The sequence below is a fragment of the Lipophrys pholis genome (genome assembly GCF_963383615.2).
Source record: "Lipophrys pholis genome assembly, chromosome: 21".
Taxonomy (NCBI): Eukaryota; Metazoa; Chordata; class Actinopteri; order Blenniiformes; family Blenniidae; genus Lipophrys; species Lipophrys pholis.
Genome location: NC_137649.1, coordinates 11,613,680 through 11,633,068, shown reverse-complemented (window position 1 = coordinate 11,633,068; position 19,389 = coordinate 11,613,680). Strand labels below are relative to the sequence as shown.

General features: G+C 41.5%; 1 protein-coding gene across 2 annotated transcripts in view; it reads left to right on the top strand.

The window, feature by feature from the left end:
- ptprk (protein tyrosine phosphatase receptor type K) overlaps nucleotides 1-19,389 on the top strand; it is a 114,831-nt gene that overhangs the window by 45,237 nt on the left and 50,205 nt on the right. For both annotated transcript variants that reach the window (XM_080490350.1, XM_080490351.1), the window contains exons 2-8: nucleotides 1,806-1,928; nucleotides 8,646-8,806; nucleotides 9,451-9,502; nucleotides 9,583-9,641; nucleotides 15,818-15,899; nucleotides 17,351-17,466; nucleotides 18,132-18,306. In XM_080490350.1, coding sequence (XP_080346476.1) covers nucleotides 1,806-1,928; nucleotides 8,646-8,806; nucleotides 9,451-9,502; nucleotides 9,583-9,641; nucleotides 15,818-15,899; nucleotides 17,351-17,466; nucleotides 18,132-18,306 — 768 coding nt within the window. The remainder of the gene's footprint in view (nucleotides 1-1,805; nucleotides 1,929-8,645; nucleotides 8,807-9,450; nucleotides 9,503-9,582; nucleotides 9,642-15,817; nucleotides 15,900-17,350; nucleotides 17,467-18,131; nucleotides 18,307-19,389) is intronic.

Genomic DNA, 19,389 nt, shown 5'->3' with positions numbered 1-19,389 from the left:
GTTTGTGCACATCCCCATAAAGGATATGAAACCAAAAGCCAAAATTAGCTCTTTTTTGGCATGTTTGTGTAGGTTCTGTCAAGATTAGGAATATTTAGCAACCACTGAAACAGATGAAAGGTAAATAAAAGCATCAACCTCACAGATTTTTCTTTATTCATACCGGATGGAATGAGTCATTATAGAGGAAAAATGTTTTGCCATTGAGAAAAAAAAAAAGTGGTTTACCCACGTAAATTTTCTAAACAAAAGGGAAATATCTTCTGATCCTCTCTTGAAACATCTGGATTTGACTTTGCTGTGGTAGTATTCCAAAGTATTGGATCACTGTTCAGTGTTGTAACTCTTGGATGATATTTTCATACATTTGTGCCTGGAATGATATTCTTTGGCTTGTATTCTGTTTCTCTTATATTGCATTTCTGTTTCTCTCACTGTGTGTGTATGCGTCTGATCGTGGTGTGGGATTGAGTTGGTTTAGGATGTTGATGTTTTTGGAATACTTGCACTTTCACGAAAAACGCTTCAGTGGAATTTGAAGGCTTTTCCTGTTGCATTAGATAAAGTCGTCTCTCTGAGTCCGTTATACTGGGAAACGGTCATGCCATTGGTATTTTCTTTTTAAGTCACCAACAGTTCAACCTGTGTATTCCACCATATCGGCCAGAGTGTTTATATTTTTGATTTTTATTTGCATTGTGAAACTTCACCTAAAGTTTCAACAGCAGCTATAATTCAAGAAAGGAAAGTCTTGAATGTAGGACAATGGAGGTGAGCAATGGAAACAAAGAGACGTTTGGGGTTTTTCAGTTTTTACAGTTTGAAACTGCCGAGTTCCAGAGTTATCATTCACTAGTTTTATGTGTTTTATAGTGCTTTACAAAGAAAATTGGATGAGTCAAAATTGAACTTTCTCTGTCTTAAGTACATTGCTGTTTAAGACGTTTCCTTATTCGGTGGCAATGCAGTTTATTAAGATTTTTAATACTGAATTTAATCTTCTCCAACACACATATTCGGTATGAAAGTAAACCACAACAGGGAAAAAATAACTATTTTGATTAGTCGGCTTGGTTCGTATAGACACACCTCTCTATGACTGAAAATAGTTAAGATTTACATTTTTAATCATAAATGCTATAATTAAAGTCTTCAGATCTGAACCATCCCTAACTCACCTTGTTGAGCAAATGTGCAGAAGGACACAAAGGACACATGTCTGTGGCCATTAACTGCAAGAGACTTGAATCAGATGCTATTGTGGCCACATCTCTTTGAGCAGTTTTATTAACACAAGCTCCACATCACTGCGAGGTCAATGAATCAGATCGCTCGTAGTACCAGCATGCTGTTCCCATCAGCGATATAGCCGATATGAGCCACATATCATTTCGAGATGATCGGCTCAGCTGGCTGTCAGGGACAAGTGGCGTCTCTCTGTATTAGAATAACTTCCTGGTTGGGCGGAGCCAGAGGGGGCCAGCTCACACATGGTGGCCTGGAGGCTGTTGCAGTGGGCTCAGATGATCAGCTGAAGGCTCTGCTGGTTGAGTCAGAGGTGATCCTGACTGGCTTTGAGTGATGACTGTCGCATTTCAGGCTTCTGGTGGTTTTTTAATGAGCTGAGACACACGCACACACACACGCACACGCACACACACACAAAGAAAAGCAGCTCAGAGGAAATAATCAGAGTTTGTGGAACATACTGGAAACAAACTTTATTATCCAGTTACTTCAATAAAGCTTAATTTTCTACTGCATGAACTCAACTCACTCCACCTTTGTGTCTGTTTACGTTGCAGGAAGTTGTACATTTGATGAGGGCTTCTCTCAATGCGACTACCAACAAGATCCTTACGACGACTTCGACTGGACGCACATAAACACCCAGGAAGTGCCATATGTCTCGCCAGACCTGCCACAAGGTGAGCACACTCTCTCTATCATTGCCTCCAATTTGAACCTTTCTGAGCCTCTACACCCCCCCCCCTCCTCTCCTCTTTAATCAGTTGTTTTTTTTTCTCCATGATGATGATGAAGGGGAAATTAAATCTTTCTGCCTCGGGCCTGAGGGTCTAATTAACAGAATATGAGGTCATTAATCAACAGCAGTGAACAGGGAAGGTTGCCTACTTTACAATGTTAAAAGCAAAATGTTTTAACAGTAAGCAGCGATGCATTGTTCAAATACTACTGGAACCACAGAGGAAGAAGGATCACCAGTCGTATGAACTATAAAGTGAAGTGAGGAAACTCTTGATACAAGCCACAAACGTGTGTTTCCGTTAACTTCCTCTCCATCCCTTCAGTCCTGCGCTCACCTCTCCTCTTCTGTGCTGTCCTTTCCGTTCCTCCTCCCATCCCATCTCCACTCTTCTTATATCAGTCTCTCGTTTTGCATATTTTTGATTTTCTTCCCTTCTTCTTTTTTCCATTCTTTCCTTCCCTTTCCTATCCACTACCGTTTCTTCCTGTTCCTCTCACAGTTTTCTTGTGTTCTTTACTTTGCGCTCTTTCTCTTTACTCTCCTACATTACACGTCTTTTCCCATCCTCACTAATTCGCTTTTCTTTCCTTCTCCATCTTTTGCTGTCTTTACATATTACCTATCCCCTTTCCTATTATCTCCCTTCCATCCCACTTCCTTTAGTCCCCCTCACATCTTCCTTTAATTTCCTTTGCTTCCCATTTCTTTGCATTTTCTGTCTATTCCTTTTCTTTTCCCATCCCTGTCTCCTTTCCGTTCCCTTCCCTTCCCTTTTCTTTCCTTTGTCTCCTCTCCCGTCCTGTCTTTCCTCTCTTTCCTCCCCTGTTGCAGGGGATTATGACTTTGTTACCATGACATTGTAATGCTGTTATTTATCAACCGTGCTTATCATCATGACAACCCAGCCCGGCTGGCATTTAGAAAAAGGTTCAGTTTAACACCAGCTCGTCACAATTTTCACTCAAACACACACTCGGCCTGTGCTGCTTGTGGCCCTGCATCTATTTAAGTGGCAACACCGACATGCGGCGCCCAGTGGTTCCCAGCCAAAGTCTCGAATTTACTGTCATTAATACCAAGTGGTGTCACTATGCAGAGGGGGCCGATCTAGCAGTTTGAAGAGGTCAAACACTTGGGCCTAGAGTGCAGAGGTAATGCCTGGAATTAGCATAGCATTAACGCCTGTGAAGGATGGTGGAATGAGGATGGCAGAGCAGGTTAATGGTTTAGAGATGTTAGTTGCTGAAGGGGGAGTTCAGAGCCTTGCCTAAAGGTACGGGAGCATGAACTGACATTTGATGTGTTAATAATGCCAGCAGGGTGTGGAACAGTGGCACAGTGGATGGAAAATGAGGTTGCTGGAGGGGATTACAGATAGTGCACTTGGCTAGCTTTCCTATTTGGAAGGAGCTGTAGGATGTGGGTGAGGGGTTGAGTTGGTATCTGAAATGCCTGGCCCAGGGACACGTTGGTAACTTCTATTATTAGGAAGGGTTTTCTCAACCAGCCACAACCACCGATGATTGTGTGCTCTCATCCGACCAGTTCAAGTCCCCTGCAGGCACTGAAGTAAACCTTTTTGACTTTTGACCCATGAGGATAAAAAGACACCTACCATTGTTGTTCTCGGGGGATTGTGAAGAGTATTTGGCATCCTGACAACCTTTTGGGGTTGAATTTATTTCTATGATGAGAAGTTCAGAGGTTTATTTTGTCAAAGGTAACGTTGAAAGAAAAGAGGTCATCTACTCATGCACTTTTTTTTTTTTCAGAATCATTTAAAATCATTGCAGAGGCAACAATTATACTTTTGTCCTTTATAACCCACACTGATTTGTCCCACTTGCTAATCGCCAATTGTGCTTAAGGCAGTACTGGGTGTGCAGGGATGGTTTGGCAGTTTTTCACAATTGAGATAAAACTCCTCTATGTAATCTCTTTGGGGCTCGATGCTGGCGCCCGTCACCATGGCAGGGTCTAGATGCTATGCTGGCAATGTGCATTGTGCCAGTTGAACATTCATAGGCTGGAGCTCTGCGGCTCAGTGGACTACAGCAGATACTTTTGACTCATAATGTTGTCAGCCAGTGCCACTCTAAACCTATTTGGCATGCTGCGTTTCTCGCTTTGCTCTTGGTGTTGTTCTGTGTTGTCTAATAAGCAAGTGGAGGGGAAAAAAAATGCATGTAGGCTGCAACAGAGCCATTCTCTTGTTAGCGGTGTATGACCATAAAAACAGAATGTTGAAGAATGCCATGGCCTTAAAGTGACCATTAAGTAAAAACTTCACTGGCATTGTTTCAGCAGCATTGGAGAATAAAACTTGAAATAATATCCGTGTTTGTTGACATTGCACGATAAACAAGTCAATCCAAAGCAACACAAATTAAGATTTGATAGGAGCACAACTGGCTGAAGTGTTTGGAGTAAAAAATGTGGCGAATTAAAAATACATTTTGAAATATAAAGTTGAAAGCTGTCCATAGATATAAGGGAACATGGCTTGGTTGGTGCAATGGATCATCCTGGAATCACACTGTTGGTGGTTTGATTTTATGGAATAAAAACCAACCAAAAGCTGAGCAAAATATATGAAAAAACATAAAAATACCACGAGCCATAAATCCCATTAAGTATTTGAGCATATACATAAAGGTATGAGAAAGATTATTTTATTTGTTTTTTAATACATTTGATTAATATGTTTAAAGATTGAAATGGAGAAATGTACTTTTTATATTTATTTTCCTCAATTGCTAATTGTGGCATTTAAAGTGTGGAACACTTGAAAATGGCTGGAAGTCATTTGCTCCCATTCTTCATTTATTGGGAACCAATTCTCTATTAGATGCTTGTTGTGGTACCTTATGCAGTTGCTTAAAGAAAATACATTTATACATCATATCCTTAATTGATGCCTGTTCTGAGAAGGTCCATCTTCTCATTAAAGAGGATTCCTGTAAACAGTGTGTGTCTGTGGGTCTCCAACAGGTTTGTTTGTTATTTTGCCACCCACGTAATTTGATTGGCACCTTAAAATGCTAGAAATGAAACCACCGTGTTCGCTGTTATTCCTCCAGCAGGTTGTTATTGTTTTGCTGAAGAATACTGTCCTCTGTCTACTGCGCTGCCGTTGTCATTATGTGACATATCTGGGTCTTAAGGCTGTCAGAGTGGTATTTTTAGCCTCATCGTTACACTGTGCCGTCATTATATTAGCGGCCATTTTGGACTTTGGCAGTTCAAAGGCATCAGCCATTTTAGAAACTGGCAGATTTCAGGTGTCAGATGTTCTTGGCATCTCAAGGTCTGCTCATGGGTGCTGTATCGGTTTCCTGTAGTGTCAGTCTTTTATTACTCATATTTCCCAACGCTATTTTTGCCATGGATTAAGTGTTGTTATTGTTCTGTCCCTGATGACTGGTATTGAGGCAATTCAATGATTTAAAAAAATATATATTATTGGAAATGATTTCAGTCAGCCCGGCATGCAAAAAACAAGTTGAATGCGTTGGTATATGTCATGAGCATGCAGCTATTTTTACCTAAACCAAATCCATCTGCTGGTACAATTATTTAGCAGGCAGTGTTCTGATTAACGGATGTGTTAAAGGTTATATTTTGCAATGTTGTGTGTGTTGTGACATATCTGGGTCTCTGACTGATGGGAGTATTTTTAACTGGCACTTCATCTTGGCAGGAATCTTAAAGGCACTTTTCTCATGTCACAGTCTTGGTATCAGTGCCAGAGAAATGGGAGAAACCAGATTGACGTCCATCATGGTTTCAATTTTGGAGTTCCGATTAGTGCTTCGGAGGGAGGGGGGAACCTGGTGCTGGCCTCGTTGTGTTTTCAGTCTGGTTGGCTGAAGTCCATTTTGGATGCGGTCAATTTGGATCTGCTTGGTGACATTCAGAACCAGGAAAGTGGGATTTATTCTGATGCCTCCATGGCACAGGTGGAAATGTGTGCCTATGTGTTGAAAGTAGGCACGGGTGGTAATGGGAGTAAGAGAAGGGAGATCAAGAAAAAAGATGAGGCTGAACAATAATTAGGAAACTGTGTGTGTGTGTGTGTGTGTGTGTGTGTGTGTGTGTGTGTGTGTGTGTGTGTGTGTGTGTGTGTGTGTGTGTGTGTGTGTGTGTGTGCGTGCGCACCAGTTGAAAGCCTGTTATGTTCTCTTCTGTTGTGCAGAGAAACGTGTTTTCACTCAGCAGATTAGCAGCTCCACAATAACTGATTATCACCATTGTCTTACAGGCTTTTGTATACGGCATATTGTGGACAATATTATACGCAAATACAATTAACTTGTTATTGTCACTGTTAAGCATTTTATGCAGGCTTTTAGTGGTTTTTAATTCATAAATCTAAACTTTGTTTACTTTCTATTTCATCCTGTACCATTGTGCTCTGTATATTGTAGTCTATCCCTTCACCTTCGATATCTCTTTATTCAACTAAAGCCACTGCAAGTTTGTGGAAAAACAATGCACATTGCAAAGCTCAATGGACTCCCGCGCATCTTGAGAATCTCAAGTCTTTCTTATTCAATCAACAGGCACAAATCCATTAATGTTCAGTTTACTTGATATCAAGAAGGGGAAATCTTCAGATTCAAGAGGTTCGAGCCACTAATGTGTTAACAAGCTCTTCAGCTCAATAAAACGACTAATCAGAGAGAAAGACTGACTAATCAGTTAATTAAGACCTTTTTGCATTTTAAAGAGGACACTTCAAGCAGAATTGAACGGTAACATGAGCTAGTTTCTCTCAATTTGGAACGGCCTATTGCGTAAGATTGTGAGATTAAACACCAAGCAGGAAAGGATCACATTTCATCATATTTTCAGTGCCACAACATCTGGTCGAGGTCTGAGCTGATTACGGGAACATCTGGACGACGATGTGCAGACTGACGGTCCTGTCAGTATGCAGAGATTATGTATTAATATGGAGCTCCATTTCGAAGTCAGCTCCTGTCAGTACAAGGTAGAATGCTCGATAGTGGCAGTAACATTTAGAAAGTACCTCGGAGATATTTGTGGCTTCATCAAACAGAGATTTCTTGGGACTGTCTAAGCGGGAACTACTTCATCATAAAGGGTTCCGAGTTATATTCACACCAACATAAGATACTCGTTCACTCATTCACACCACACCAACTGGAAATATTTGCTTCCCGGTTTGACCTGTATGTTTTTCCACATTTAATGTTCATTCAAGTTTAAAAAGAAAAAAGCTTTCACCTTTTCAGAAAAAGGCAATATGAGCGCATTAGAAGGAAAGCTCCAGGTACATGCCCACATATGTTAAACAAAGAATGACACTCATTGATACCAGTGGTCGATGGCTGCCATACAAGGTGCTCCTCCACCATCGTTTGGCCCAAGAAGAGATTGACACATGGATTAAAATACCCACCGAGGGATTGAAAGATGAGCCTCTCTCTGAGCTGGGTCATCGGCACCTAAATGATTTGTAGTGTTCTTTAGGATATCCATGGACATTTGAAAATCTTTGCTCCGACATGCTTTTGAATTTCCCAAAAAGTTTTTGCCCCAAACATTTCTTAGCATCATAAATGGATCCTGAAGGTTAAATCACAACACTAAATGATTTGTCAATTTTTTTAACATGTTATCTTTATAAATGTAAGTAGTTTTCTGAGCAGAGACAAAAAAGAAAGAAACCAAACAATGCACCAAAATAAAAAATGCAACTTGTCTTTCACACAGTTCTGCAAAAAATTTAATATTGCACGCATAATTGTTTGAACTTTTTGACAAGTGCAGCTAAGGGGTCTGTGCTAACTACAGCAACTGGCATCAAAATTACATAATTTAACCAACAACTACTCAGTTGGATAGTTCTCTTCAATTCTTATATTCCTGTCGGCCAGCTCACAAACAAACCAACAGTCGCAGGAGGAGAAAGAAATGACGCAGTCATCGGAACGAGGGTTTCTTTTATGTTTCTTGTAGGGGCCAAAGTGTGTACTGTACCCCCAAAAGGCTAGAACGAAGCGATAAACAGAAGGGAGTGAAGTGTGCACACATAAAGGGAGGGAACGAAGGCTCTTTATTGGGAATTCTGAAAAAATTCAGTGCTTCAAGGTGTATACGCATGAGAGAGAGAGAGAGGGCTGAAAAGGAGGGGCAGGTAAAGTGAAAGAGAGCGGTGTGATGAAAGTCGTTGCTCTCTATTTGCTTATATCTATCAGTAGAGAGTTTGAATTTATATGTTGAACATGGGAGGTGCACAGTGCAATGATGCAAGTACTGTAAAGGAGACAGAGGAAAACAAATAGATACATAATCCTACCTCACCAAGACACACAGATGCTGTTCGTTTGCCCGTGTAGGTGCATGTAACACAAGCTTTGGGCACGCAGCTCACTTTTTGGCAAGTCCAGTCATAATACTCCCACCGCCTACACGCGAAGAACCCCCTCGGAGGGCAGCGCCACAAGTCTGTTCAAGCTTTCAGTTGATATGTGGTGTACAAGTGCAAACAGCTGCAAACCAAGTGACTCTTGGGTCTTTAATAAGGTTTTCTGAATAAATCACATGACCTTGATCCACTTGGGTTTTAACTCCGATGAGTGCCGATGCTTTTCAAACTCAAGTCTTTTGTCTCCGTTCCGGTGTCTAGGTTCCTACATGTACGTCGATGTCTCTCAGTATGATGTGGGAGAGAAGGCCAGGTTCCAGCTGCCCGTCATGAAGGAGAACGACACTCACTGCATCGATTTCAACTATCTCCTCACCAGCCCCGATGGCTCCAGCCCGGGGACCCTCAACGTCCTGGTGAAGGTACCGAGCAGCCAACCAACCACACAGCCTGAAGTTCTCTTCAAAGACTTAAAGTCATTGCTTCAATTTGTTTGGTTTTATTCATTCAACAACCAAATCAGAGGAGTCAGAAGTACCTTTATACACTGGTTCAGATCTCTACTCTCTCCCAGGACAGGATTGACATTATAGAAAATTAACTGGATTATTTATTTCAAATTATCTAAAAAAATTTTTTGTCATGATGGCAGATGGTGACCACAGCCTGGTCAGTTGAAACAAATTAAAACAGGATTAAGATGAAAATCTGGTGAAGCAGCTCAATGACTTTCTCACTATGAGATTGTATAGGAATGCCAAATCAAGTAGGGCAAATTAATTTTACAATGAAATAACCTCCAAACACACACTGTAACATAAATCTCTTATTTCATTCAGTTTGGAAAAACTACAACATCTAGAGAAACAGGTCCGAGTGGTCTTTAATTGGAAATAGACTCCACTTGAAGCTCTACTGAGTACGATTTTAACCGTCTCAGATAAAAGATAAGCAACCGTGGCAAAATCTGACCTTGGCATAAAACAGTTTAGTATAGATGAACAGAAGAGAATAATGTTAATGTATTTCAGTGTGCTTTATATAGTGTTCTTTGTGTATTATTTAGGTAAACAAGGGTCCTTTGGCCAACCCCATATGGAACGTGACATCCTACACTGGTAAACGTTCCACTCTTACTTATTTGAATTAGCTGTAGATTTGTTTTCTTGCGTGTGCTGACTCTACTGTTGTTTTTCAGGTAAAGATTGGCTGAGAGCCGAACTCGCCGTCTCCACCTTTTGGCCTAATGAATACCAGGTTGGTCCCGAAATAGCAACCTACAGCTATATGTATGAAGAATCGTCCTATCATCTGTGTAATTTTGTATTTCCAGTGGTCATGATCTGAATGCACGCACATACACACACACACACACGGGTGCAGGATGAGCTTCACTCTGTTTGCGTCGTCTTCATGTTTTCTTTATTTATGTCACTCCGCATGATTTCTCTGTGCGTGTGCGTGTGCTTGTGTGTGCTCACTGGCTGGTGTTGACGGATGTGTGCATGTTTCCGGGTATCTTGTCTCTCGCAGGCATATATGCAGACACTGATCATGTTAACACGCGTAGCCTAGGGAACACATAATATTACTATAAGGCAAAGTGTGAAAGCGTCCTCCAAATGGCCCATCTGGTGCCCGGTCCTCCTCGGTGACTATGGGAGGAGATCACCAGCATGAAACTCGTGTGTCAACATGTTTTAATTAAACATAATCATCCTGGTTTGCAGAGGCTCATAGAGGTTTTTATTTTTTTTTTCAGGCTTGTGAAGCAGGTTATTAGATTTGAGGTTATGAAGCTATTTCTTTCATGCTCAAACATGTTTCCGTGTTCACACTTTAGCTTGGGTTGTAATGAGACTGGTTTCACCCAGCAATGATTTGACTCATGTGGACACACAAACATGTTCTGTATTCATTGCCTTGTTGAGACATTGCATTGGTTTTACATACCATTATTATAAACTTAGTATATCCCTTCTTGCAGAATCCTAATCCATACTTTAATCTAAGTCTAACCCTAACGTATATGTCTACTAAAATATTCTAATGCCTTTGAGGCCACAAAGTGGTTTAATGGTTGGTGGTTTCATCTCATAGTTCGAGACCGGATGAGGGCTTTTCTGTGTGGAGATTCCATGTTCTCCCTGAGTGCATGGGAACTTTCTCCAGGTTTCATCTCACTGTCAAAAGACGTGCACTTGAGGTTAATTGATGACTCTGAACTGCCTGAGTGTCTTTCATCCTGTGTTTGCTCTGTGATGGACAACTGCTTTTACCCATAGTCACCTGGGATGGGCTCCAGCCCCCATGCCCAGGAACTGGATTAAAGCGCTAAAAGATGGATGGATGGATGTAATGATTTTTCTCCCCACAGGGAAGACATTCTCATTTCGGGAACATGCACTTTCTCATACACCCACACAGTAACAAATACCTACACATAAAATCACATCATCTTAAAAACAGACACTAGTAGTATTGTTCTTTTTTTTTTACTTAAAAAAGTTAGTTTCTTGACTACAACTACAGTACCATTAGCATGTTTTAATTTATTTGAGATGGAACAACAACTCCATTATTATGTACCATACCAATCACACTTTGTCATCAACAGTGACCCGACCAGCCTAAGTCTTTGAGGAAAAAGGAACAATATGTTCAACTAACTTCCAGGTTCAAATAGAAAAATACACTGACTCCTCAGCAGCCAGATTAGAACAAGCGATGGTTGAGAAGTGATAATGTTACTTAACGTTATTGAATTAAATCATAGCTATAGACAGAACCTCTCCAGGATCTTCAGTATGAACGGCATAGCCACATTCTAGTGAATGGCTGTATAATATACTGTGTGCTTGAGAATCATTATCATCAGGCACTGAAAAGGCCTGCTCTGGGTTACTCATCTTCCATATATTCAACCATGATTATACAAAGCTTGTTTTTTTTTCAAATACCGTATGCTCAGCTAATAGGAATTAGAAAAATGACCACATATCACTCAACCTTATTTTTGGACCTCTGTCGCATTCAGAGTTTTCTGGTGTAAGTCTCGAATTCTTCACTGAATAATTCAATGACGAACTTGCAGAGTAAATATTCTATTTAAAGACTCATTGCTCTAATAATTGTTGCCTGTCTGGTCCTTGTGAGATTTATTTTCCGATCACTATTACAACCCCCCTCTGCTGTTTTCCACTATTTGAACTTGTATTACCAGAAGCTTTGCTTTCAGATAAATATGTGCTGTATGCCAGTGCCTAAACACAATTTGCATTTATTAGGATTCACACTATAACATGAGGTGATAAGAAGTCCGCTCTCCGCAGCTTTAAACATTTTTGATTCAGCACCCATACGCGCATGCATCAGGGTGATATATGCAATTGGATGATAAGAGGATGTATGCTATCACCCAACCCTTCTCTGGAGTGATGATATGTCAGTCCTCAGCCTTCAGCGTTTCACTGTGGCTTTGCCTGTGTGTGAACTTGTAAACACAAGCCATCAATAATCTGGCTTCATAACAGTGAGATCAGTCAGTTGGCGAACACTTGATACGTGAGTGCTCAGAGGTGACCACTGTTCAATCCAGAAATAGCAGGATTCAAAGGTTCTTATGGCTGACAATTACATTTTACGAGGGGATAAAATCAGCAGTGACTTGCATGCAAACTGCTGTAACCCTGGGCCTCAAGGAAATTATTTTAATTCTACTCAAAATTATTACCAGGGCTGTTGAAAAAAAAAGATGGATTTGATTAGACTGCTTTAAAACATGACTCAGCTTGAGATTCAAGAATGACAACGACATATTGTGCTGCAAAGTCATCAATTGCAGATTTTTGTCATTCAAACATCCGTTACATTTGCTCCTCTCAAAGAAATGATAATTATAATGTTATATTTCACATTGAAGGGGTCATGTTAGGCAAAATTCACTTTCTAATGGTTTTCCAACAGTAACATGCATCCTTATGCCTGGGAATGACGTCCCAGAAGTGAAGAGAATCTGTCATCTCATTCCCTGGCTTGTTTAAAAATATTTTTTAAAGTGTGTGCTCCAACAAGTGAATCAGAAATCAAATCCTGTATAGTGTCATCGGGGGTTTAGCCAATCCCAGTTAAGGTAGGCTCTCCCTTTGACCCTCCCACAATTAGGCAGCTCTGCTCTGGCACTTGGCACCATGAGAGGAAGTACTTCCTCCTCTTCCCAAGATGGCATGTGTGGGCGGAGACAGTCCAGCTCACACAAAAGCAGATTCTGAAGGCAGCCCAAATGATCAAATATTCAATTGACAGAAAATGTAAGAAAAAGCTTGAATACATTGTTGGTGGACCAACAAGACCCATGTGAAAGTGTTGAAAACCTCTATAATATGACCCCTTCAACACACATCTAGCTTTTCTCCAACTATTGATGCGGGACAATGTCTGAACAGTCACACACATTCACCTTGACCTCGAACCACGGATGTTCTCGCTTTGATGCAATGGTATCAAAGCACTACACTAATGCGTGGCTGCAGTATGCAGTATGTACTGTATGTCATTCAGAATTGTTGTTGACGTTACTTTCTGTACCACATGACTAGCGGGGTGATAGGGAGACACCCAAAACCACAAGTTTGATTTAATTAAACCTCTGTTTTGAACAGACTTGCCTCGGCTATTTAAGAAGGAGCCCTGAAAGGAAAGCATGTAACGACCATGACATTAAATTTACCTCAACATTCAGAGACTTGAAAGACCTTCATTTGCCTTCGTCTCGTGCCACGAACGTGTCCTCAGGGACTTGATTTGGATGTGTTTGAACTGACTGCAGTCGTAAAGACTGTTATTTTTCTTATTGAAGATAATACGAAATTGTAATTGTGTGCGTTTATAGAACATGCGTGTCCACACAAAGAGAAGGAGCGATGAGGTCGTGTTACCTCCATCGACTCAAGCATGGTTGTAATAACAATCAATGTTGGGCAGAGCGGGGAGGCAGGTAGACGAGTGGGCGGGTCGTCCGACGGACAGAGATGAAGGTATTAAAAGTCAGCTGATGTCTTTCTGCCACGCTCTGCGGTGAACTATGAGTGAAAGATGATAGGACAAAGAGACAAGATAGATTGGTAGGGGAGAGGGACTGAGAGGTGTGGGGGGGGGGGGTGGTATGTGACATGCAGGAGATGATAAGCTATGGGTAAACAGTTCACGGCAGATTTCCTTTTGCAGGTGATGAATGACAACAACCGCTCACCTCCTTGCTCTCTTTCTGTCTCCGTCTCTCATTTCAATGGTGAACTCCCCTCGCCTTCTTCGCTCTGCTCATTACACTACTCTTCTCCGAGTAAACACTGTTGGAAAACAGATGGCAAGCGAGAGAGACGGAGAGAAATTAAAGAGTAAAAATGGTACGAAAGGTACGATAATGGAGCAAATAAGGAGTGAAAAGAATTGGGATTGTTGTGCATCCGTAAGGCGGACGAGGGGAAGAGATGGATGAGGGGAGAAGTCTTCATTCCGAGTCTTGGTTAATGAAATGATGGGAAATTAAAGCATTTGTTGACTCGAAATGAAAAAATGAAAAACTCAACTATTAGCATATATCGGTTGCCCCTCTCCCCTCTGTTGCGGTGCAGCTTGCAGATGTTACTATCAAGCATGTCATTTGCATACTCAGCTCTGATTTCCTTCCACGCTGGTGTGCTTGCAAAAACAAATTAGTTCAGAGTTTTATTTATTCCAGCCCCCATTCACAATAATCAGCCATCATAATGAAAAGTAGCCTATCAGTGGAATGTCTAAATGGAGAAGCCCTTAGGTGCAGTAATAAGCTTACAGGTTAGTACATTCCCAGATTGGAGCTAAAACATAGAAAATGCTGCGTTTCCACTCCGCCAAGGGGAATCATAACAAGTACGACAGTTTTTTTTTTTTTTTCTTTTCTTCCCAGTGAGTCTGAGGACACATGGTACTCCAAGTCATGTCAGCAGCTGATTGTTGAATCACAACAAGTAGCACCAAGTTTTAGCTTATTTTTTAAATTTTTTTAAACCATTTCTAAGATTGGTGAGTTGTTATACCTGCCATGCTTCAGTCTAAAATATTGGACCAACTTGGACCTGCCGGTGTCAGACTAACATCTATCTTGTTTGCGCAAAAATGTATGGCCATTTCCAAAGAGGTGACACTCCCAAGTATGGCTTAAAAGCAGCAATTTACATATCACTTTTTGCCATATCCACCCTTAACCTCCACATGAACCTACTGATCTTATTGGAGCAGTTGTTAACCATCTTCTTCATGATGTTATCCAACTGAGGACTGCGGAACTTGAGCTGATCCCAACTGACTGTAGGAGAAGGCAGGGTACTAACTGTACAGGTCACCAGTCCATCACAGGGCAAATACTGAGAGACAAGCAATCGCACACCACTGAGGTCAGGTCAGCATGACACACTCTGGCAGGAAGAACATGCAAACACTGCATTCGCTGCCTGGGAAGATACTCGCTGGGAGGCCTGACCGTTCTGCAGTTTTGATACAAAATAAAGAAAAGAGGCAGATGCAGGGGAAACAAGTCGAGAGAGAAATGAAAGGAAAGCAGAGAGGCTGAATGACATGGGAATGAAAAACAAACAGATGGATCGGACTCATCGTTCTACACCCTACCAAAGCGGGTTTCATTGCTTATTATCATTTTTGTGGCAACCATTTTATGTGTACCAAAGAAGATTACTATGATCCAACAGGAAGTATCTCATTCATCCATCCTGGCTCGCAGGCTAGCGTGTATAAATCCAACAGCAGTCAGAATGGCGGCTTTGTATTTATCCAGCTTTATGCACATCACCAGCCGCCGTCGACGACTTTTCTGCCTGTCCCGTGAACGCATCGTTCTCTTTTGACTGCAAATTTAAACGTTCTCTCGTTAGATGATTTCGTACAAATACACTCAGATGCATTCAGTTGGTAAATAGAGAGGTTCTATTGTTGAAAGTCATCATCCTTACAGCAACGGATTTGCAGATGCAAATTGTGCATTAATTTATGTCTGCATGCTGAACTCTAGATGATACAAACATATTTATGCCAGAAATAGATTTACATACGGAGGAACAAACCTTTATTCTGAGTTTATGGATAGTATAATATCGACCTAAATGGCATAAAGTTACGTTATAGGCGGGTACTGGCAGCCATCATTTTGGTTCCTCTCACAAACTGCCGAAGACACATGTTGCTTCAAATTCCGTACATGTTCAGGTCAGTCCAAAAACCTGCATAAATTGGTTTGTTTGCGACGGTCAAAGATGAGCAGACGATCTCAATCCACAACTCGAACACGATTTCAACAAACATCCCCGTCACATGAACACGAGCTGAAGAACTGTGTAATAATGATAGTAATGTATGTAAATCTCTCCCTCTTTTCTCAGGTCATATTCGAAGCCGAGGTTTCGGACAGCAAAGCCGGCTTCATCGTCATCGACGACATTCAGGTGCTCAGCTACCCATGCGGTGAGTCATTAGCTTGCCAGCAATTAGTCCTAGCTCACTGGATAGACACTGATAGCTTTGGCCACTAATTAGACTGTACCTGGGATGGTTTCTGTTGCAGTCGAACGGGTAGATAAGTGGGAAGGTGACACGGGAGAGGAGGGATGCGGTGAGGGGAGAAAGACAAGTCGTCAAGAAAAATGAGATTTTTTTTTTCTTTTTTTCCCCCCAAAAGGAAAGTGAGATTGCGAAGAGGGGGGAAAAACAGGAAGAGAGAGAGAGAGAGGAGAGGAGAGTGAAGCGGGAAATGAGACAGTATTAGGGCAATCATGGAAAGAGAAGATTCTGACCACTCAGCATTTTCAGTCTCTCTCTTTATCCCACACACACACACACGCGCACAGACACACCCACACACACACACACACACACACTCGCTCGCACACACTTGCAAACACACTCAGAGTGAACAGTGGCTGTCTTGTCTCAGTACTGACAGGAAAGAGATGAGAGCTGCGATCCATTTTAAATTCTCTCTACGTCTCTGGTCGTCTTCTCTGCTCTGCCTGAGTGTTTCCTCACCGCCAAAAGAAAGTTAGGACGACAAACTGTTACTCTTTCCAGAAAGGGGCCTGTATATCTAAAGCCACGTTCATGCTCCTGGAGGGTCGTTACAACTGCTTTTGGCCATCTATCTAGTCGGAACACTAAAATCTTTGAAGGTAATTCAGTTTCTTAATGGAGTCCATTGATTATAAGTCTCAAAAAAAAAAAAAACTGTCTTGCAGCATCCAACTTGTACAGTTTGTGAGGTCCTGGTATTCCCTGGTCACCGTGTCTCTCTGAGACGTTCCTAACCCCAGACTTGAGATCAAGGAAAACCTATAGAGAAGATCCCCTGGTCTCTTAAAGGCAGAGCACTCGGACTCTTAATAGGAAGGAGCAAGCATTTGAAAAGGAATTAGTACTTAGTCTCCACAGTGGAAGCATTCATTCTCACAGCTGCATTTCTGGACACACAGGTTTGTGTGTGCGGGTTTTCATTCACCGTAGGAGCTGCTATCTATGATTGCAATCACATCCCCAGAATAAAAATGTCATCGCTGAACTGCATCTTCAGGCCTCGAAAGGCTTATTTCATATCTTTGTGTGGTAGTTAAGAATTGGAGGCTTTGTGAATTATACATACTGGATGTGACATTGATGTTACCTCGCCGGTGTCAGTTCATTGTAGTGCTTTGATTTTCTCCAGCTCCAGTAAAAATCTAATTGCTGTAATAACCGGCGTTTTCCTCCAGGCATCACAATGCCCACAAATATATGCAGTGTGTTTGTGATCACCAGATCTGTTTGTCGCCTCATTTTCGCTTTGAGCTGTTACATATAATAAAACCCCAACATTTTAAACACTATTACATGTAACCTTGCTGTAACCCCCATCTCATTTTCTTCGCTTGTTTGACCTCCTGCAGATAAATCCCCTCATTTCCTGCGACTCGGGGACGTGGAGGTGAACGCCGGACAAAACGCCACATTTCAGTGTATCGCCACTGGAAGAGACACTTCCAACAACAAACTCTGGCTGCAGGTATGTTTATGCACTCAAAAGAAAGAAACAAAATGCGAACCCTTATTTAGCATTATTACTCGATAAGCAAGCAACTATAAATATACCTAATATTGGCAGAATGAGGTCAGCGAATAAAGCTGGGTTGATACTTCCAGACCCAGGATATAAACATATTTGTCCAAGTCCCGTGGTTTTTTTGGTTTTGTTTTAATAACATTTACAATAAATGTATGAATTCAGCATCTGATTATCTGGATTGGCGTGGATGCAAAGAACAGGGAAACATACAATATTGTTTGTAGTTCAATCTGTATTGTGGAATATGTGTATTAAGTATAGGGTTGGATATCGTCATGCCGGTACATTTATGATACACGCACACACACACCGAACACCACACACACACGCACGCGCGCGCGTGCAGGGTGACTCAGGGCCATACATCGAGCAGCTAACATGATTAAGAGTTTAATAGCTGCTGATTTCATTATGGCTCTATTGTAGTCATGACCTTCAAACCTGCCGTCAGCGCCGCACATGCGAGTGAGTGTGTGTGTGTGTGTGTGTCCCTGCGGCTGAGTGTGGTCCAGTGTTATCAAGCAACCTTGAGCAAGGCAGTTAACTCCCCCAGCCACTTCAACGATCTCCTTCTCTCCTGTGTTTTTGTTCTGTCCGTGATCCAGAGGAGAAACGGGGAGGATATTCCTGTGGCTCTGACCAAAAACATCAACCACCGGCGATTCGCCGCCTCCTTCCACCTCAAAGAAGTCACTAATCAGGATCAAGATCTGTATCGCTGTGTCACCCAGTCAGAGCGCGGCTCCGGGGTGTCAAACTTTGCAGGTCTTATCGTCAGAGGTGAGGCATTCAAAAAATGGATTGACAAGGCTGTTTGATTGATTTGCTGTCAACTCTCTGCTTGTGTTATCGCCTGCTTTCCTCTGATTTTTAATCAAATATCTAATATATTTTCTTGTTGGAGAACTGCAAGTTGTGCCAAAACGACTGAAACATTGAACAGTTGGACAATGAAATGTTTAGAGGTCACATTCAGTTCATCTGTAAAGGTTATGGTGCATTTTAGGTTCATCCTGAAATTTCACCTGAAAGCCAAATATCCTAAACTTTTTGTGAGAAAATATCATATCATGCTTTAAATGTGCATTATTATGCCTAAAATAATTTCTCTGGCATCTCTGGAATGAAATACTAACAATAAATGATAAGAAAACAGTAGCCTAATAAAGAGGCTAGTTTAATAAACATTTTCTTTACAGATGTGCAGTGATGCTGTTCTGAAATCTGCTCCCTCTGTTTGTAAAGCTGCCCTAAATAAAATCAGCCTCCCGGGGATGGCGCCCAACAAAGTACCGTAATATTCTGTGTCCAGTTTCAGTCAATTTAACTACACGATTAACAGCCCTTTGGAAAGCTATGAAAACTGGTCATTTCCATCGATTTGTAAATGCTGATACTGTGACACCAGTGGCCTGCAGAGCTGGTATGCTGATTCTTTATGTGAACATCACCTCAACACAATACTTTACCGCTGCAGCCGTGTCGAGCTGCTGCCCTGCATGTTTCGACATCTCCCTGCACCAACACACCTGCTTCAAATGAATAGGTTAATGTCAGTCTTTGTCAAAAAAAAGAAAAGAACATAGTCAATGATTGGTTAGAATACGGCATGCGCAGCATGGAGATGTTGAAACATGCAGGGCATGAAGATAGACATCACTGCCTGATTGTTGGTCATCTGTGAAATTCTTTTTTTTTCTCCCCTTCTTGTATGAGTAACTTCATATTTTGTCAAACTTTTTGAATGTCAAATTCAGTTTCCAAATCAAACGCACGTTCACTGTGCCTGACCGATAAAACGTAAGTCACTAACACGATATAGACTAATGAGGAGAGTTTGGCGTGTGCGTGGAAGCAGATAAG